The sequence below is a fragment of the Triturus cristatus genome, chromosome 3_1 (genome assembly GCF_964204655.1).
Source record: "Triturus cristatus chromosome 3_1, aTriCri1.1, whole genome shotgun sequence".
Lineage (NCBI taxonomy): Eukaryota > Metazoa > Chordata > Amphibia > Caudata > Salamandridae > Triturus > Triturus cristatus.
Window position 1 is genome coordinate 823439934 of NC_140583.1, and position 22622 is coordinate 823462555.

Sequence of the window (22622 nt, forward strand, 5' to 3'; positions counted from 1 at the left end):
TATAGTTAGGAATCCAAGGTTAGTTCTAGAATGTCTTCACTAAGAACAAGTAACCGTCATCTCTATACTTATTGAAGATTGAATAACTTTAATCTTTTTAAAATTACACATTTGAATTAAAGGGACGCATTGTGTTCCTTGTTGGTTCAAATGTGCCCAAGCACCCCTCCCACATATCTACCCTGCTTAACGAGCTTCAAATACACAATTTAATGTTATTTTCATGATTAAAAGGGAGCCAACTTTTCATTTCTATGTCTGCCTCTTTGGTACACTTCATTGTATCTCACTTTTGAAATGAAGCTGGCTACTGCATTGTATTTATCGTCACGGCAGTTTTTAAAATATGTGCTGAAATGTGAGGTTATTTTCTTATTGGGCTTTTAAACTGCGGTGGGCGAGTTCATTATTTAATATATTGCATGGTTAATGTACGAAAATACTTTTGCAACTTTTTAATGTTATATTGTTGTTTCAACAACGGATATATGTGGTTAATTTACAGAATGGCTTTGCAGCTCTAAACTCTCTCTAGGTGTGGATTTCCTGTGAGCGGAGGTGTGAGGGCACGCTCACATTTGCAAACCACATGCTTTCCATTTCTCTGTAACAGAATTCAGTCCCCAAAATGCAGTGCAGCAAATGCAGGGGATCTCGCCTGATCACAGTTTTGGCATCTATTTCTGATCTGGATAACTGGGGGTTGGCTGACCCAGTGATATGTGATGGATTTGTTCTGGGGTAACTCTCCAACCCCAGAACCCAATTCATTAGCGTCCGCACGTTGTTTCTGGCCGAGCAGTATATGGAGGCGGCAGGGCGACGCTCGTATTTGTACTTCCAGGGGGCCCGAGACTGGCGTGATTTAAAGGGCAATCCACCCCTCTTTTGTCCAAGTGTCATCCTGGCTGGGAGCCATCCGGAGCCTAGCACCTAGATGCCAATGCAGCAGAAAATCACTTCACAAGCACTTTAGAGAAACTATGATTTGGAAGCAGGTGTTTGACTTTGTTCAAAATCCTTATGTTAGAGATGTGCATTCATTCACTGTGGGAATGCATCCGTGTGTATGAGAGATTACACAAACAATGATTTAAATGGCACTTGCACATTTCTTTTTATTCAATTCTTTTATAATGCTACTCGCCTCAGTGTAGAACACTTTACATCTCACACAAAGAGAAAATAAATCATGCATGTCTGCAAATCAATGTACAGAATTGTTACAAAAGACAATGAAGGCTATAAAGTGTAGGAGTAACATATCATCCACATTTGTGACATTATATGTTAAGAGTGCATGCTCGAGAGAAACACAAAGTCAGGATATAAAACAAAACACAGTGATTGGATTTGCGTCCACTGACAAGACTTTATTACTACCTAAAGGAAACCTTCTTTGCAAACTTGGAATTAACTGATCGAGAGGAAAAACAATAAGGATCTAAACCATGACTTGCAGTTTGCATGCAGCTCTTTGATGCCAGCTCACAGCTCACTGTGCTATATAGAATTGCAAATTATGAACTTGAAGTGACAAATGGATCTCTGTGTCAAAAGCAGTATGCCAGTTAGCTATGTAAATCAAATCTGTTATCCACATCTTACACAATATGCTTTACAGCAGGCACATTAATGCTCTATGCAACTTTAGGAGTCAAAACTGTGACTGTGCACAAGTCTGTTGAACTACATTAACCACCAGAATTATTTCACTGTTATCATAATCCCCTGAGAATTGTAGAGCACACAAGGGTCTCTGCAGCAGCAGTGCTTTCAATGGGCAGGTACTATCAGGTATTCAGCACCTGCACTTCTTTGTTTTGGAAGAGAAAGCGCTGGTTAGTTCTCATCACTGCTCCAATGCTTTAAATGCAGGGTCCTATCATGTCTCAGCAGCAAATGGGTACTCCTGGACATGGAGTGCCAGAACTTTTATACTTACATTTCAAGCACTGTGCAGCAGGTAGCATGTTTTAAATCCAGCTCCTTTCTTATCAATTAAGTAAACTAAAATAGATTTACTGTCACATTTGTCCTTTTCATCAATTTCTTTGCAGTAGGTTCTTAGAAAAAATACATGTATAAGTTGCTTTTCATGCCTCTGCCTCTTGTGACTCCACACCCTTTCCTATGCCAGAACCTAGCCCTAAATATATGGGTTCTTAGAGTAAATGTTTCGAGGTCCAGCATTGCCAATATGCAATTACTACAATTTACATGTTCAGAAAGACATGTCACAATTCTTAAAGCGTCATTTTAGGATGTTTATTGGTTGTTATCTATATGCACTGCATACATTAGCTGCAACACCACACATAGCACACAACATAATATGCATTAAGGGTAGGCACCGAGAAGTAGTTTGCAACATTTTCATGTTTAGATCTCAAATGCAGAAGTGTACATTTAAAGGATGACCCTTGGATGATGGATTCTATATTTGATGTATTTATGTGTGGTTTACCTCCAATTCTTTACCTTAAGAAAAGGGGCTTCGGTGGAAGGAAAGTGATTAAAAAACATAAAAGAAAATCACGAGTTGAAGGTGAGGCCTCAAAAGCGTTAGTGTTTTTATTGGATAACCTCTAAGTCGGACTGTCGCAAAGACAAGATGTGGTCAGTAGGTTCAGACTTTGCATGCGCTATATTCACAAATAGGATGTGCACATGGTCATCGCCATGTCGGAGGGTTGACAAAGAAGAGCACCACTGTGAATGCAGGCCTCCCCGCATTTTAATGTAACCGACACTTGGATCAGACTGGCCAACTCACACGGTGCCACCGTGTGTCTAACAATTTAGGCTCTTTTCACACGGTCACCCAGTGAGGAGCCAAATCACATGGTGGCAGGCAAGTGAAGCTGGAGACCACTGAAAAGTGTGGATTCCCAACTCCTCTTTGGAGACTGTAAGCAGACAAACTTCATTGAGAGGTGTGGAAATACCCCTGAACATGGCTGTAGCCATAGCAACCTTTGCATGTTTGTTTATTGTGGGGTATTACCACATAACAAACAGTACATATAAATATCTTCAGTCCACAAAACACAGTGTGCAAAATAAACAGTTTGTTAGCTAGTTAACATGTAAGTGCAATTTATTTTATCCCTTCGGAGAATAATCCCACTTGTTTGTTTGACTGAAGTTCTTGCAAAGCAGCAAATTAACATATAAGATACGTGTTTACTAGCCTATTCTGTTCAACTTTGATGGACACAATCAATCAATGAACAAGTTAGTTCAAGTCATTCCATAAAAACATACCATAATGAACATTAAAACTTGCATAGTTTAAAAACAATCCATTAAATATACAAACACTAACATTTCAAATTAATTTGAATACTAGACATTAAAAAGCACAAGGCTTAATTTGGGGTCTATAATAAATTACATGGAGCTCCCAGTTATGGCACCTTCGTTACCACATCTTAATCGCCAAGTTGAGTGCAAATAATTAAAAACTGAGAAAACAATAATCTCATTGGTGTCTGCCTTAAGCAACCTTAGAGCATTCTGGTACTTCCTTATGTTTAGAATCCGACAAATGGGTATACTCCATTTCCTCCTAATCCAGAGCTATGCAGTGCAGAAAAATAACAAATGGGGCTTAGTGAACTGAATGTACCTTACATAGGGGTCATTCACCCTAAGTTTTTACATCTGTACGCCATTTTATGGAACGGCCTCCCTGAACAAATCCACCAATGTTCGAATCTGTCCCAATTTAAAAAGCTGCTTAAAACTTGGCTCTTCTAAGCTTGCCCCTCGCTGACCGCTAGCCTTTTTCTCCAGCGCCGAGAGATCCCCTCGGGGATGATTCGTGCGCGATATAAGTGACCTAAATAAATAAGTGAGCTAAATAAATTTACAACAGAAACTGTTTATTGGGAGGATGCCTCTTCTAAATGTCATGTATAGGGATCTAGCTTCTGGATGCTCAATCCAATTGAGTATGGGCTCAAAACCTCCCAGGTTGGTTTACTATTCAGGAACGTCCCAATCAAACTTCCCAGATTTGGCTCCCTAAATATCTTTTCTGAAACCAGCTTCCAGTTTTTCTGTGGGTATCCCAACCTTAAATATAGAATCTGCCTTTTCCCAAAGTTCAGGGAGCCTGAGTAAATAAAACTAGGTTTTAACATCTCTGAGCCAGGGTAGCCTACAAGCGACATCCAACCCTCTTACTTCCACTGGAGGGATTTCCTGATGGCTTGCAAATGAATACAGAACCATAATCTTATCCAATAAAGAGGTTTCAAATTGGCTACATGATGTTACTTAGGCCAAAGTCTAGATTAAGTGGAGGTGTTGGAGAACTGTGAGGCATTCCAAACAGAGCCCTAAGAAATGTATTCTCGACTTTTTCTAGGTTATTCAATTTTTAGTGGCCCCAGATCTTAGCACCATAGAGTGCTTCACCTAGACCTTTTCCTCTATAAATCTCAGTCATTGGTGAGACAGGGCAAAGCATTGAGGATGTATACAACTGCAGAGTGGCAAAGACTCGATGTTGCAGAGTCAAACTATTCTTGATAATCTGAGGGGACCAGGACAACGAGTTAGCCAACCTTTTATCCCCCAAAAAAGTCCTTTGTGCATTCTATTTCATTGTCCCCTAACCTCAAATTACCCCTAAATTATATGTGTGGTTTAAAGGTCATACATTTTGTCATGTCAGAATGAATTTCCAATCCTCTTCATTTACATTATGTTGGATCCCCATGGGGTTCTTGGAAATTAGAGTGCCATCATCAAAGAGCAAGGCTGGTACTTTTTCACCAGCTGAACTTTTTCACTACAAGCAACCTTTGTTCTTTAGTTTTATCGTAGGGAGAAGGAGGGTGATGGGTGGAGGGCACAGGGCAGAAGGTCCTCAAAGGTAGTTATCGGCATAAAGTCCTACCCCCTCCAAGGCCATGCCCCCTTTTTACACTGAGAATTTTATTTTCAAGTTGGCAAGTCTGATGGATACGCATAAGAGCTCAGGCTGCAAAGATGGAGGAGGGCATGCTGTCCCTGGCAGAGGGATGTTTCTCCCAGAGAGGGAGTGAATCCTTCACTTGCAGCAAATGTTCTGTGTATGATGACGCACATCAATGCGTATCAGCTGCACGAGCACTGCTGCACATGGTTGGTACAATGTGGAGTAGATCGGAGTCGGAAATTGTAACTGTCTGATGTTACCCTTCTTACCAGGTGCAAGTGGAGGTAATTCAGAGCACCTTCTGTTAATAGCTTCCCCCTTGCCCTCTCTCCAGCCTCATAGCCCTTGCTGTTTCTGCTAGTGCAAAGCTCTGGACTGACAATCAATACCACACCCGCCAAAAAAGTTCAGACAAGTCCAGACTGCAGGAGGCTGCGAGGAGCATGGGGGTGCGGGGGCTTTTGGTTTAATGATCGCTGCACATACAGCCCCGAAAGCAGCCCCAGCCCACTCTTAAAACGTCACAGTGGCAGAACGGCCAGTCAGGTCTTGACTTGGAGTGGCCTGAATTTGCACCTTTGTTTAAACGTGAGCAAAATATTCACCAGTAAAAAATGATTGTACAGTATTAAAAAAAACACTAGGGGGGGCACAGATAGTTATTTTACTCACAGCAAAAGGCATTCACAAGATAGTGCATATGCAGTGAGCTCGAGCCATTGATTAAAAGAAAGAGAAACCATGAGAAAGAGAATACTGTACAGGAAAAAGTGGTTGAGCTATCAAACAACTGACATAGGGTGGACAACTTTACAATTGTTTACATGTCTGTCCAGCATTTGGGTGGTCTGTCCCTTTGCCGACACTCAGATGATACATAACGCCTAATGTCCTGCTTGTACGACATAAGAACTGCTCATAAGGAGGATTGGAGCTGCCTGATAGGACACCTGAAGCCGTGTCCGCCTCTAACTTCCCCCATACCCAAGCCATGAAAGAGGTGCCTCTCAGAGGATGGGAGGCAGGAGCAGCAGCATTGGAGGGATTCTGCAGGACACTTTCACCTTTAGAGATGTTAGGAGGGAAACTGGAGACCAGGAGTTAAACAACCCCCAATGAGTGAATGAAAGCCATGCTTTGGGGCATTAGCTGGGGCAATGGCCAGGGCATTATTTCTTCCAATAAGCCCCTTTCAAAGGGCACATATATTGACAGATCGGGAGACAGAGGCACAAAGAGATTATGATTTGCCCAAGAGCAAACAGTTTGGTAATACTGGAGATTCCAATTTGTTAAGCACTATTGCTTATTCCAGAGGTTATTACTGTGCAACGGTATCACATTTTGGTGACTAGACTGCAAAAGTGGGCACTACCTACCCCCCTTTCCCACTAGGTAATATCCAGTCCAGTTTTCACCTACCACAAACTTACTACCAGCTTTTAGGTTGATTCCAAATAATCCCAGTTTTGGGTAAAACAATGGGATGTGAGGAATACGTTCTTTCTGGCAAGGGTTCAGTGTCTCTGCAATGATGTAATCACAAAAGACAGGTCCGAGACCTGTCCCGTGGGTCATAGGCTGTTCTCCATCTGGAGAATACACAACCCAAGTATCCTCACTAATCAGGGTGACTACACTCTAAAGATGCAGACGCAGGCTCCTTGAATTTCCTCTGGCCCTAACCCTCACATACAACACTTAAACTAGCGTCTAAAGATGCCACCAACATTGCAGGGTGACCGACTTTCCTAAGAAAAGAACAGTCCACTCAAGCTGGAAAACTTCCTGGACAGCCCAACCCATGGGAACCAACCTGGGAACCCTGGTCCACCTGTTCCCGCGGCAACAGGGTCCATGTCCCTCACCCATGGGCTCTCAAGCCCCACCGTGTCAAAGGGAAGTGCCATTGGGCACTGTGTAGTCCTTACCTCACCAAGGCCCACATCGGGCCACTTCCTAGTCTCATACCAATTGAGCAGGAGACCAACTAGGTATCCCAAATATCCCTTTTTGAAGTTTGACAGATCATCCTGTAAGCACATACTGCTGCCTTCCACCTCACTCACCTGAGGGGCTGTCCCGAACTGCCGAGTCCATGCCTGGCAAACCAGGACTTCCAACGGGCCTTAGAGTAGCAATCCAAGGCTGGTACAACTAAAGTGCACCAGGCACAAGTCTTCCCAAGCAGAATCCTCAGCAGCCTCTCCTTCTGACTGCCCAGAAATACACCTAAAGAGGACTCAGCAGAAATGTACTCAGCAGAAGTCTGCCAGGCAAAGTCCTCTGCAGCCTGCACTAGCTTAAAGCGACAATCTTAGACAGAAGTGTCTAACAGCAACCCAGACCGATGCAGAGTGCTGTCACTGCGGGCGCACCCTCCTCTTACACCATCAAGCAGAGGGCCGCTGACATCAGTCAAATCAATGCCTGGCAAGCCATTACCTCTAAAGTGTCCTTCAGGCTGCACTGCACCCTTAGGCTGGTTCACTAACAATCCACTCTGCAGCCTCTCCTTCCAGTAACTCAAAGCAACAATTCCTAACAGACATGGATTCCTCCCGCCAGACTGATGCTCCGTGTCCTCTTCCTCAAAAGCAGACACCACCCGCCCACCTGGGTGGGTCATAGTGGCATCCTCCACACCCTCGGTCTACAAGGCCTCCGCCCCTTATATTGGGGTCTGACCCCACAGGACCTACGCAATAGGACACCAGGGCATTGCCACAGCCACATCAGGGTCTGAGTAATAGTCTCTAGAGTGGCACTGTTAACTGTACTCTGTCAGTCGCCTACTCTGATATCTCAGGGTCCACCACAAACCAATACTGGGAATCTAGGGGGTCCATGACCCCTCTCAGATCTCCTCAGTGTCAGTCACTAGCCCAACAGGGGAAGCTCAGAACCTCACTACCCATATTCTAGCTCCTCGGGGGCTACCACTACACCTACTACATCAAGAACCATCCACTGTCTGGCCCAACCACCACCATTGGCCACTCTTGGACAACTCCCCTCCCTAACAGATAACCTTTGAGGACCTTGGGAACCACCACTTTTTCTCATGGCTTCACTGTGGGAAAACTTCTCGGGGACCACCCCATCCTCATGGCTGAAACTCTTAAGACTGCCACTACTTCCAGGTACTCTCCCGCCCCATGCGTCTCGTGATTTTTGGCCTGCGCCAATGGAGGGAAAACCTCTGCAAAAGGAATGACTCAATGTGGGCTCCTTCACTTGAAATCTGCTTAGCCCATGAAAAGCTCGAGTATTTCCTGGAGGCCCCAATCATCTCCTACAAACTAAGAATCACAAACTCACAATCTATGGCGTGGGTACCAGTTGCAGTCCCCAATCTTTAGAGAAGCAACATTCTCATAAAGCCCTTGTATGTACTGTTAGGGTTCAAGGACACTTTCGCCTGGGATGACTCTAATGAAAACATACTGTGAAAGCCCACTCTGCCATCGCATCATTTCACAATGCAAACCGGTCACATTAAATACAGTGAATTCCATGAACCATCAATGCCTTCACATGAAATATGTGTGGGGGCTTTCATATCCCACATCTGTTCACACAGCCAAACCTTTGAACCACTCTCAAAGGCTTGCGCTCTGATATTTGCACATGAATGCATAGGTGATGTGCATGAAAAACGGAATTTCAAATATTATCCCTTAGTTCAATCAGCCCTTACTTCCTGGCTTTCTATATCTTTCAGTTATTTCCTGTCCATCCTAACTGCAAAATTTCAAACCATCTTCCTTAACACTGGGATACCCACCGCATTCTTTAAAACGGTTATCCTTCCTCTGGAAAGCCGTGAACCCACATACATCCCTCACTGTGTCCTTTGTGCAGTACACCCCGTTTCACCTATTAGGATGTCAGGTTAGCTTCTACAACCGACTTCGTAAGTTAAAATTCACCTCTGCCTCTTCTGTAGCTCCCAATGTTTTTGTGAATTCATTCAGCTATGTTCAAAGCAGTTCTCTCACTCCGTCTTTACTTGTTGATTGATCGTTCCCACATAATCCAGCTCCTCTTACTTTATTCTTCATATTTTATTATCCTGGGCTTTTGTCTTGCAAAAGCCACTCGTTTTGCTGTCCTGACCCAATCCCTCATAACCTTACATCATTGACCACTTCAGTTGACCCTCGTTTGCCCCTTCCTTCCACTACCATTGGGTCCAATATCCACACTCTTTTTCCTGCACACAACTCACCTTTCCGCACTACACCTCCCCTAAAACTTCTGTATCAGTTTTCTTGTAGGCTACCTTCAACTTGGCCTCCATTTTCATCTTACGTTTTCCCACGCATTACTAGGCCCTGTTCACACAGTGCAGCTCACTCTGGCTTGGTCTGCATTTTGTATCTTCTGACCACTATAAAGCCATTTTTAAAACAATAAAAGTCAATTGGGCAGGACTGGACTTATTCGTATGCCATTTTTTAGGTCTCGCCTTGCTATCGCGTAAGCGATTGCGAAGCGAGACTATAGAATACGGGTTTCAAAAGTGCTCCCAAAAAGCGGATTGCATGGCTAGCACGCGCATAATCACGCGCATCGTGCCGCCATGCAATCCGCCTTTTGGGAGCACTTCAAAGGGTCCGCTCCCCCGCCCCCAAGCGCGCGCGCGTCACGCTCCGCCGGGCTTGTTTTTCTTTTTTTTTTAAACTTCAAGCGCGAGGCGCGCGTGCGGCCAATGCTTGTTTCCCCAAGCTCCCTTCTTTACAATGCCGGTTCTTCTTTCAAAAGACACAATCGCGTGAGTTTTTGCTCTGATGTGGCTTGTTACTAGCAGGGTCCAATCGTGTGGCGGCTTACAGATTCTACAGACTTGAAGGCTGCCCCCTCCCTTCCCTGAATTTTACGAAGCATGTGACTGATGTTTCTTATTAATAGCAACTCTTCAATTTGCTTTACTGAGTCAGCACTGCAAGTACTCACAAACTGGGATGGGTGGCAGATTATATAGCAATATCTTCTTGCGCCAGGTCGAAGGATCCCAGGCATGTATTGTGGGCGGGAATGGGAACAGGCAGGGAGTGCATTGATGAGAGCTGTCGTCATGCCCGAGGTCTGACCCCAGATTAAACGCATGCATGTAAAGATGACGGAGGGGTGTTGTACGGCGTGGGAGATGGAAGGGGTCAAGGCGAATCAGTAGCCCCATATAACTGTACGAAACTCAGCTGTGAATTTGTCCTGACCATCATTGTGTAGCCTCGCCCCGCCCCCTGCATATAGCTCCAGCTCGTGTATAGCAGCACCCATAGCCTTCTCTTTATTCCTTTATTCACTCTCCTTGTATGCGCTAGCCCTTGTACTAAGCCCCAGCCACTCTGTTCTTAGTCCAGCCCTTTGTGCATAGCCCCACCTACCACCTTGTTCATGATCTTAACCGTACTTAGCCCCACACCTGCATGTCAGCGCAAAATATATTACCCTCATCCTCCAACACGGTTCCCTAATCCCCGCACGGAGCCCTGCAGCCTCACTGTGCTTGACTGTCAGTGCCTCGCACTTTACTTAAACCCCCTTGGGATTATTTCTGCTTAATTTATGTTGCCAGTTTGTTTTATTTGGTAATACTTTTTAGTTGTTATGCCAATGAAGTATTTGCATTGCATGATTACACTTATGACATGCATGCTTGCTCCTCCCCCTGATAACTGTATTTTGTACAGTAGGATTTGAAGAACCCTGTTCTGGCAGACATGATTCTGCACAACTCTGCCCATGTTTCATTGGCACCTTACAGCCGAACAGAATCTGCGAGGGACTCTTACTTAAATAGTTGAGAGGGACTACGATTCTATTTATGTCAAATGATTGGAAATGGGAGTAATTATAAGGGGCACATTCACAATGCTCATGCCTATCTCATATATTCTCCTTCAAAATTTCTATCTACAGTTTCCCCCAGAAACAAGGTAGACAGCAGGACTGTAAATTATTCGATGAGAGGTACCTTTGTTCTTGCTAAAGACTGATACAAAAACTCAGCAATGACGTATTTTGAAGCAACCTGTCTTTGCAGCCAAGGAAAGCCAAATTACTCCTCAAAGATGTTTAACCAATATGTACTGCATTATGTTTGCAAATCAATGTGAAAACAGTTCACTTACTTTGTGGCATTTTAACTGTATCTGATGGTTATAACTGAAGTTTACCATTTAGCAAGTGGAAATGTGTGAAAAACACATCCAGCACGTAGTAGCCAAAAGAAATCAAACCATGGCCTGGATCATTTTGCTACCACAATATTTAGTGTTGTGTAACCATTACCGACTGAAAGCTTTATCATAGAAAACGTATATCTCAAACTGACATACATAATTAAAAGTCCCACTTCCCTATGGACCTTGTTACTAAGTTTTAATGTGACAAGTGAAACGAGCATTAAAATGCAATAGGTCTCGCCTTTTATTAAGTTAAAGCATTTGTTTTGCTATACAATACCATTAGCAAAGCAAATGGCTTTAACTTAATCAAAGGCGAGACCTATTGCATTTTCAATGCTTGTTTGTTTTACAAAGTGCTCAAATGGAACAATTTTATGCAAAACTCCTATCACCCTATCGGCACCAGTACCCATTTTTAAAACTTTTGATTTATAAAATATTTAGAGGAATAGGTTGCAGTACGAACCTCGAGATTGCTAGGAGACCACAGGAGCAACGTTTTTTTCTCACTGTGTTCTCAAAAGCTAATCCATTTTACAGATTTTATTTAACATTTTGCAATTATAACATGAACAGGTTTTCCCATCATCTAGGTAGGTGCATAACTAACATAGATAGTTTTTTCTTCTAGTATTAATCCAGCTCATGTGTTGTCCCCATGAGACCCTGTCCTTCTCACAATCTTTAGGCATGATGTTTTCAAATTTCTGACGATGTTCTCCTTTGCGCTTATGTATTTTTCGTGGCTGGAAGGCACCTCATTACCCTGTTGCTGGACTCAACTGTTGCAGCAGTGGTTTTGGCCCTCTGCTCCTTAGCTATTTTCCTTCTTGTTAATTGATGTGTTCACTTTAATCTTGTATGAATAGTTGGCAAATCTCTCCTACATCATACTAAAGCATGGGTACTCACAAACATATTCCCGGGGGCCGCAAAATTTGGTCTATGATGTGAACAAGGGCTGCACTGATGCCAGCAGGGGGTGTAAAGTGGGTGTAGGGGAAGCAAAGCATGTATATCTAGTGGCTGTCTTTACAAATGAAGGTGTTCCTAAAGTTAAGGGCTGGGCCTAGTTACCCTAACTGCAATTAACCTTTAAATAAGTGTTTGCTGTATATATAACTTTTTTTTGCATGTTAGTGCTGAGTCGAGTAAATGGCAGCCCATAGCTGCTGCTGCCCAGGAGGCCGCATGTAAAGGTCAGGAGGCCCGCATGCAGCCCCCGGGCCGTACTTTGAGTATCACTGCACTAAAGCCATCATTAAGGGATGGGTTATCCCACTCAGAGCATTGACTGGAGGCAGAAGATCGAAGAGGCTCATAATATTCATTTACAGTTTACAACCGGGCATCATGAGAAAGGCCACACTTGAGAATAGAGTTCCTGGGCTGCACACTGACGGCACTCTATGCTTGGCCACCAAAACTACTGTTCTTATTTTGGTCATAGTAATGCTTTTGCCCACATGACCCTTTTGTCCCATACACTCTCTTGCGGGATTATTTTTACTCCTCTTCTCAAACACTCATGCTGAATGTTAAATTCTCCCTTTGCCTTTCAGTGTTTTCTCTCTTTAACAGTTAATTTCGAATTTGTGTGCTAGTCTTTCATTACTTACAGCATAATCTTAAATCCCACATCAGCTGCCAGAGCATAACTCCACTCATACTCTGCTAGGGCCATTCTGTACATCACCCCACTTGGAATCAATTGGTAATCTAGAAAAACAGTAAAACTTTATTTCTAATCCAGCACATACTCATCTTGAAACTCATGCTCTCTGGACCCTTCAAACCATCTTGCAGTCCTGGATGTCTCACTTTCTGCACTTTTGCAGGAGAATGCCAGCAACAGAGGTTTGTAGTTTGAGTGAACCACATTGGGAAGGTCTTCAAGAAACAAACTGAAGGGATGTACGGGCCAACTGCAATCAGTGCTTCTCCATCTATGACTGATTAATTATTTTCAGCCACTTTTAAGGCTCTAGAAGCAACAGCAATGACTACCTCTTTCCCACCATCTACTTGTGAAAATACTGCACCAAGGCCCATTCAACTTGCAACTATGATCACAATGGTTTCTTTTTCACTTCAAACTGAGCCAGAGTTGGAGCACTGGCCATCTCCTTCCTAACCACATCAGAGGTCTGTTAGCTATTCTCAATCAACATTGTTCCTTGTTTCATCCCCTTTAACAAAGGACTAACAATTTCCACAAAGTTCTTGACAAACTTGTAGAAATACTCTGCAATTTCTAAGACAGATGAACATCTTCTTTGCTCTTAAATACAGGCTCCTTGTCATTACCTCTACTATTTTGCCTTGGGCTGGATTCCTTCCTTGGTTATCATGTCACCCAAGTAATTCTTATAAAGTTTATTTTGGAAAATTGATTCCTTGAAACTTGCAGACAGTAAAACAATCATTTAAATACAATTTGTGGGAAAATGTTAAGACCATTTAAAATCACTTTAAACATGTCATAAAAACGCTTTAGAGAGAATGTAAAACAATTTTTGTAACACAGTCTTGAGTAACAAAGTTGGTTGTGTGCAAAAGAAGCATCCAGTGCAAACAGCTGATTTGTCTGGGTCTAGAATTTAAGACCTTTAGCTTTCCTTATTAACCCAGCCATGAATAAAAACTTACTTAGGGCATAAACAGTGTAAATGGATGTGTTGCCCTTCAAAATTCTCATTGCCTCCTGGTATCTCCGAAAGCCAGAGAACATGCACAGTGGGTGTATCCATTTCCCTCTAGGCTTTGTATATGCTGGACAGAAAAATAGCACATGTGTGTAGTTTCATTTGCAGCTAGTGAACAAAAAGTGCATACAGGAGAATAAGCAGCACTCCTGTTTTTTTTTTTTTGTTTGTTTTTTTTTGCAGAGTTTTATATAGCGCGAACTTGACCCAAATCCAATCAGGTATCAGAGCGCTTTACATAGCACCAGTTACGTTACATGAGGACACCCATTAATTTTTTTGTTAGGCACGGGGAGATTAAGTGATTTGCCCAGAATCACAGGATGTTCAGCGTCATAGTGCAGTAAAAGACCCCAGTTCCAATGTGTCATAGGGAAATTTAAATTTAACGTTTTTGCTAATTGCTGGTGCGGGAGGTCAAGAAACGATTCATAAGAGGGAAGATCCTTAGTAGACAGGAATTGATCTGTCAGCCTACCAAGTGAGGAACTACGAAAAAGACTGGTGTAGATGTACTCCCAGTAACGATTTTTTAGCTGCAGCTTGGAAGTAGCCACCAACCAAGGTCCAGTTTTTCAAACCACTAGTGGGTGTGTTTGAACCAGGGGAAGGTGAGGGCTTTGTCAAGGGCTACCAGTTCCTCGACTGCCATTCGGTATGGCCTTAACTCTTCCGTGGTCCAAAGCCTAACCCAATACACAGGAGGGGCCTTAGTCTAGCTACTTCTCTCACTCTTTTTAAGTTGGCATCATAAAACATTGTTATTAGGGGAGTGATCGATGGAAGGTGGACTAGTGAGAGCACAAACTTATTTTTGCTTATGGTGAGGACATCTAGATTAGCGTATCCCCAAATTTCTGCCCTGTACAAGGCAGCTGATTGGGCCTTTAGTTTATAGAGTTCAAGAGCTGGGAGTAAGGTTTTCAAAGCTGTTCCCTGGAGCCTCCTGTAAATTGCTGAGGCTTGGTGTTGGGTCACAACCCTTCTCTATGTGTGGAGACCATGACAATTTGCTCTCAAGCAAAATAGCCAGGTACTCGAATCTAGAGACTCGACCAGGTTTTTCATTTGCCAGAGAGAGGTCTTGCTAAAATTGTTTATGCGACCTGACAGTCATAAATTTCGTTTTCTAAAAATTAATTTTGATAGACAAAAAGTGTACAAATTAATCAAGAGCTGCTGTAAGCCCATCGGGGTCTGGGAAATTAAAAGGATGTCGTTGGAACCGTCTAATTTGGGTGCATCTATATTCCATTGTGAAAGAGCTTCCACTATGTTGTTAATGTCTAGGGAGAAGAGGGTAGGGGCCAGGAAACATCCTTGCAACTGAAGTACTCCACTGCACTTACCCAAAAATGACACTTTTCTCCCTTCAGGGCAAACCCACTTTCTTATAATCTCTTCAAATCCTTACTCATCATTGCAACATGTGTTTCTTCACTGTCACTTCAAACTAAGATGGTTTCCTGTAGAGGCAAGGTTTTAGATACCGGTCAATACATTTCTCCATTATTTTCTGAAACCCTGCTGCAGCAGCTGCCAAGCCAATAGAGATCCACACAAATCTGATTCTCATCGGTGGTGTAATGAATGAGGTGAGCTGTCCTGAACTTTCTTCCAGCTTTATTTCGTGATATGGCTAAAACAGGTCGATCACTCTAAATGCACATGCGCCACTCCTACTTATTAGGGAGTGTGTTAACAGTTCCTTTTCTGGTCAGGAAACCCTGTCAATCCAAAGAAAAGACATTATGCACCTAACCGTTTATTGAGCCTGTTCAGTTGCCTCTTGGACTATGCAGGTGAACATTCAAAAGATGGCCTTTCTTTCGACTGTGGTAACTCTTGCTTTCCTGATTACGTCCCGCTGAGAAAAGAAAAAGGTGATAGTTGGAACCCTTGAATTTATCCTAGCGACTCAAGTGGAAGTGGTAGGAGCAAGAGATGAGACCCCCTTCACTCCTTCTTTGGAAGGGAAAATTAGGTGCATGGGGTCATTAGCAATGAAATGACAATCTCCAAGTTGCTCCCCTGAATGTGCCTTCAAATCTTGCTATGTTGTCCTCTTTTCTTCCCATTTTTTGAAATCTCTCTAGGGTGCAGTATATCCTCTGCAAGCTCCGATTTGGGCTGTGTTCCTAAATTGTGAGAAGTTGTGCACTAGTGACTTGCATCCAGAAGTTATATGGTGACCACAATTAACTTGTATAAATGCATTTTATGCAATAAGTGATTAGAATGTAACATTCTTGTTGTAGGTCTACTTCAAGCTTGCTTATATGCCCTTCTCTTCTTTGCCTAAAGATATTGCCTCTTGCCTAGAGTCCTGACAATAGTTCTATAGATCTCATAGTGCCTTTCCACTACATTGACTGCTCTTTTTCCAGTGTCTGCCTCCTCTAAACTAATCTTAAACTGATCATTTACCCACAGCTGTTCCCTAGATGTATTACCTCCATGTCCTGTCCTCTCAGTAGACAGGACAGTGCTTCGCTCCAATGCAGGTCAATTCCTGGTAGTTTGCCAAACCCTCCTGTCACCTTCAGCTTCTTCTGGGCAGAGACTCCATGACTTTTGAAGTGTGGCAGGTCATTAACCTTGGCCACCCTCTTTTGTTAGTGAAGTTCAATACAAACCAACACTCTCTGCCCTGCTGTGTGTGGAATAGAGAAGTTAGTCTGGTGCACAGGATGGGTGAAGTCAGTCCATCCATCCTGTGAATCAGACACACTTTCCTGTTCGACTGGATTGTGGTGATGATGAGACTTTCTCCGATTGGGTCCTCCTGACCACATCAATCTGTAAAATCTGCACAGCGTCATCAGTTTTTAGGCTTGCTCTGCTTTAATGTCTAACAGTGTTTCGTTAGTTGCTTTCTAGCCCTCAGAAGTGCAAACAGAAGCCCAAGCTGGGGTCTAGCTGAAGGACGGTCACAGTGGGAGGTGGCGTCCAAGAAAGGGAGTCAAACACTACCAAACGTCCTCCCATACTACACACAAACTAACAACAAAGCTAATAGGACTGGCTGATAACTGAAATTACCTAGTAATTGATAGTTTCGTTTTTGTGTGTGATATTTTGGATGGGCAAGTGGGTAAAGGCAAAATGAGTCAGTGGACGGCTGATAGATGCATGAGTGCAAGGGTGATTGACTGAGTACCTGGACGGATTGCTGAGTAAGTGCATTGAGGGAAGCATCAAGCACTTTCTGTTCAAAGCCAGACCTATTTTTTTTACGGAGATTTATATAGCGCAAACTTGACCCGAAGGTATCGGGTATCAGAGCGCTTTACACGAGCACCAGTTGCATTACATGAGGACTCATTCATCTTTGTTAGGCACGGGGAGATTAAGTGATTTGCCCAGAATCACAGGATGTTGCGCGTCCTTGCCGAGACACCAACCCGGTTCCCCAGATTCGAGGTCAACCGCCTGGCCATTAGGCCAACTCCTCTCCCTACCCTCCTATTGACTTTGCAAAAGATTTCTTTTGTTTGCATTCAGGTAATTGTGTTACTATATTTAGCACGTGAATAAGAGGACTGCAATCGCCAGGGTGCCTGGAAACTAGCATCCTGTGCAGACTATTCCCCAGCTGGGCCTCGGACATCTCAGGAGTCCTTGGTAAAAAGCTCCTGTGGATGAGATTTTCCCTCGTGAGTCTTGTCGGGAGAGCTATAGCTTGAGTCTGTGGTGAACAATGACAAGGATTCACGTCAGAACACACACTCGACTAAGGAAACACGTGTCATGGAAATGCGTGAGTCCAGCTGGGCTGAGGGCCTTGAGGGCCGTTCCTTTCATTATGTTTTCCAAGTCACAGGAAGGAGCGCGAATAGTGTACAAAGGATTACAGGAAACCATTGACTGTCCCTTAAAAAGGCAGTTTATTATACACCATGCGTGTTTGTGTTTGCAAAATCTGTACCAAGAAACACGTTTGTGACGCTTCGTTGATTTTGAGCAATAGTACATTGTAAAGCATGGTGGCAGGCATGCCGGGCAGGACAGGGCCGCTGTGGTTGGGAGAGGTACCTGGGTAATTCCTAAAGAGAAACATATGCGGATACTGCAGACTTTACAGAGGAAGCACACGGTACTTAGAGGAAGGACACAGAACTTTAGCATCCGCCCAGCCTCCTGCTATCAAGTGGGAACGACTATTAAAGTACCAAGGCCCTTATTATGCCTGGAATAGATGACCCCTCTGCAAATCCCTATTTGAGCAGGGATCAGAGTGAGGAGCTGTATGGGCTTCACTGCACCCGGCAATTACAGCTGCAATAAAGTCTCGATCAGGTCAAAAGTGCCAGAATTTAATGGAGGTAAAAGATCCGTTAATTACTGTGACAGTAAAGTAATTACTGTGACAGTCGGATTTTGGTTCCATAAGTACCAAAAGCCGCATGTTATTCCCCATTAATGGGAGTAAACTCAAAACGGGTGCTATTTATCGCAATCGATACATTCTTCACCTTGAGGTGTTGTACTAAATACTGACTGTTGCTCCAGGGCACTCATTGTCAGGCCCCGAGGGGGAACCGGCTGGGGGCTGATATCACCCTGTGAGGCAGGAGTGACACTTGCCGCATAATCGTCTCGTTTAAACAAAAAAAAAAACATTGTGTCCACTTTAACAGATCAAAAGTTGCTGGAAAGAAAAAAGAGCAACACACGTGGCAGACCCTTTGCCAAAGTTAACTATTAAACTTGTAGTTGGCGATTGCTGTGTCCAGGTGTTAAACTGGTACTAATGAGGCGAACCTTTCAAAGATAGTAAAAGGAGGATGAAGCACACTGCCTGGCATACCAACACATGGTTAGCCCAGATGCATTGTGGTAATTGCAGTGCATGATAACACTCACTTCGGTTGAAAGTTTTTAGCATGCACCATTGCCCTAAACCCGTGAATACTGCGAGCAGCGTTGCCAGCATCCCCAAATGTCACGTGTTCCTCTCTACTGAAGACCAACAACAGTCCTGAAACACGAGTCTAAATATACACAGCACTGGATGCACCAACAGTGTTGAACCACTGGACTAATTGTGTGCTGGTATGCCAGGCAGTGTGCTCCCTCCTCCTTGTGCGATTGGCTTCTTTCCCAGACAGTGGTAAAGTGTTTAAATGTCAAACAATGAAATAAGTCGGCTACAGAATGTACCACATTTTGCCACATAGTTGTCTTTGCTTGCCTCATGATTTATTTAATACTGCATAACTTTAGCCTCCATTACTCCTTCATTCCAGTGGCCTCACTTGCAGCCCCTCAGTTTCACAGATGTCAAGTCAGGTGAGAGCGACTTTCAGAGTCAACAGCATTTAGAAAGTTGGGGTTTGTAGTTTCATTATTACAAATTCTAATAAAGCAATAGGTTCCCGCATGGTTAGTGCTCCCGCTTAAAACACGCGGACCAGCCGACAGTCACCCAACCTGCTAGAAAATCTGCAGCCATGCATTTATAATTGGGAGAATAAAACTACAAAGAAGCAGGGTACCGTATTTTTTTTTTATTTCAGCTCCGCCCTTAAAGCAGCAGTTAATTTAATGCAAACGTATCGCTGTTTGACTCTTTCTTAAAATAAGCGGGCGATTTTCAACTTCCCTTAATATTCGCCAGCGAAACAAAGAAAGGGTTTAAGTTCCCTTGCCGCACGTGGGACAATTTAAGAGGTTATAAGGGGCAGTGACGAATCGCAAATGACGTGGGCCCCGGCAGAATGTGATGAAGAGGGACCTGCCCCCTGGAGGGGGTGGGCCACAAACCCTGTCCTCACGCGCCTCGCGCTGCACACGCAATGTGTTCTTCATCATGCCACACAGCGAGGCAGTCTCTGCCCCCCGGCTGCGGAGGGCGCACACTGGTAACCAGGTGGTAGCGATTATACAAACGAACGTGGGACTTCGCTTGAGGGAAGCGAAACCCGGAGGAGTGAACGACATCATAGAAGCGCAACTGCCACGATGGGTGAAAGCAGCAGCCTCACCTCGCTGCTCGTGTCTGTTTCCATGCTGCTTACGCTAAAAATACTTGGGGGCATTTAACAAGCCAGGCGATAAAATTATCGCCGCTTTAGCGGCAGAAAACTGCTGCTAAAGCGGCGATAATGGGCTTGATAATAAGCTCTATGGAATTCCAATTGAAGCCCATGTTAGACGTCCTTCACATGTAACATGGGCTTCAATTGGAATTCCATAGAGCATATTATCAAGCCCATTATCGCCGTTTTAGCGGCAGTTTTCTGCCGCTAAAGCGGCGATAATTTTATCGCCTGGCTTGTTAATATGCCCCGCAGATCGCACGATTCTTCGACTTCTCTAGTACCATAAATGTTGTGTTTGCCTAAAATATTTACATAGTTACTATTAAAATGTTAAACCTAAGCAAAATCGCAGGGACTAAAATATACAGAATGCCCCCCCCCCACCCAAAAAAAAGTGTGGGAGTACTGTCAAACTTATTTTTTTAAAGTGCGCACAGAATTGGCTTATGCCCCGAATATTATTTTGAAACCTTAGTCCGTTGTTTTCACCAAGTGCACTTGCGTCCAATCTCATGGCGCTACTCTGTAGGATTAATTGAATTACAAACAGATTATATACCACAGGTAAGAAAGAGCAAAGGTGTTTTGTTGTGCACCCCCCGCCGACAATCAGGACTCACCCAGCACCAGCTGATCACAGGTCCCGCCGGGGTTGTTCCCGATCCTGCACCTCATAATGGAACCAGGATTCACCACAGACTGGTTCGCGATCCAATTGGAATTGGGAGCACCGACCACGAGCCTGGGAAACGGAAGAGAGCGATTAACAAACAACCCGTGCAGGCCGGACCCCCCCGCCCCCCTTCAAGGAGGTGGCTGCAGACCATGCGGGATGCATCTGAAAATACCAATAAAGCCAGGCAGAAGAAATCTAGCCAAACTCATGGAAGAACAAGCCACCAGTCTGAGGAGCATTATATTTTAGCTTGCGTGTCCTGTTTCAGGTGTTTATTTCTCCGATGAAAAACTCGCATCAAAGGTTTAACATCAAATGATGGTATTCTGGGAAGCTATGTTTTTTAATTGTGTGTGTGTGTGATGTACTATACTACATGCAGAACATCGTTATCTTGACAATGTACCCCGGAATGTAACTTTCTTTAGGTGGTTCTTAAACTTACCAAAAGTTATCCGCATAGCTGTGCAACAGGACAGAATATCCGAAGAGCGTGCCGTTCTGTCCCCTGAAGACTTTGGGGTGCGTTACATCTATGTTGTAAGCCCTGGAGTTCGCGCTCAGGCAGCCCAGGAGCAGCACACTCGAAAGGAGACCCCCTTTCAGATCCATAGTACGCCTCTCCCAGGCCAGGGTCGGCGAATCGGATTCGACGATACCTGACCGTAGATTGAAGCGCGCGCTACCGCCCGTAAATAGTTAAAGTTGATGAAGCGCGCGCTCTCCGCACGGCACAGGCGCGCGCTTGCAGAACGAGCTGTGGGATTGTAGCTTTGGGAGACGTCAAGCCGTGGTTTGGGGAGCCCTCCTGCTGGAGAATGAAGGCTTTACCCTGGTAGTGGGAAGAGGATTGCCCCGCTAGTCTATTCTCTCACTAATGCTATTGGCTGTTGGGTCACTCAGCCCAATTTCGAAAAGCCGCGCCTCTCTTTGCAGACTCTTTTCTGCCAGCCTTCCTCCTTTACTGTCAACCCGCCCCGCGCTCCCCGCAAAGGATGCACACCCTTCCTCAAACTGCCGTGAAAAGAATGCAACCCAAACAAGAGAGCAGTGTAAAATGTCTCAGTTGTAAAGTAAGACACCGACTTATAGTTCTTGCATTTTTTTTATATAGCGCGAACTTGGCCCAAAAGCGTTAGAGCGCTTTACATGAGAACCAGATTACGTCATTCTACAAACGATTTACAGAGATTCACATAATATTTAGGCCATGCTGCCTTTAAAGTCGGAAACTCTGGCTATCAGGTCACATCTCCCCAAAATGTATTGTTGCACTAAATGTTGTTAGAAATTTGACCTTTCTGTGCGGCCACCCTGGATTTTTTGCTGAGTCTTATTTCTTCTGACTAAAGAGCCCTGTGCGCTTCCGCTCGTAGCCTTCTGTCATCTGACATGACTAACACGCATACTCTTCTTGGCACTCCTGGTTCTTGTGGGTCGGTGGCAAATTCCTCTGCTGCTGGCCACTGAAAGGGGAAGATTCAGGTGGCAAGCCCACCTAAATACCCCCTGCAAACCCTTCTTGCGCAAAAACAATCTTGCCAAAGGACAGGAATGCACCATATTTCATATTGGGTCTTCTTGCAGCGCTGCCCTACGCCAATTCGTCATAAACATGGCCCAGTGCTTAATTTGTAAAATATTAAGTGCCAGGGCTCTGACCAGGAGGCCACTGCAGCTTGCACCACCCATTGCCCTGTCTTCGCTGCCAAAACAACTAGTAACCATCTCTCTTGCATGTAAATGCGACTGTTCAGATTATTCCAGGTCCCCAAAGCTAAAGGAATGGCTGGGGAGGCAGGTATTGGTAATTTTTTATGTATATTGTTTTCCTAAACAACTGTTAGACTGCTCAACTCTAAATTACATCAGCAGCGCCACCTTGTGGCAGACTCCCCTAAGTGTGGTGTTGACAATTAGGTGCCGGTGCCCAGCACCGGAAACCAATTAAGTGCCGGTGCTCAGCACCGGAAAGCTCCGGCTCAAATTAGGCACTGGAGGCCCTTTGTTTTTAGTTACACCTTTGGCCACGCTCACTGAACTTTGATTTGATAAACAATGTTTAATATT

General features: G+C 44.2%; 1 protein-coding gene across 1 annotated transcript in view; it reads right to left on the minus strand.

The window, feature by feature from the left end:
- Window positions 1–21416, minus strand: part of ITGA4 (integrin subunit alpha 4) — a 466594-nt gene extending 445178 nt beyond the window's left edge. The window contains exons 1-2 of the mRNA XM_085646210.1: window positions 20998–21416; window positions 20497–20618 (exon numbers count right to left, since the gene is read on the minus strand). Of these exons, the coding sequence (XP_085502336.1) occupies window positions 20497–20618; window positions 20998–21164 (289 nt within the window). The 5' untranslated portion in view covers window positions 21165–21416. The remainder of the gene's footprint in view (window positions 1–20496; window positions 20619–20997) is intronic.
- Between the last annotated feature and the right edge of the window lie 1206 nt (window positions 21417–22622).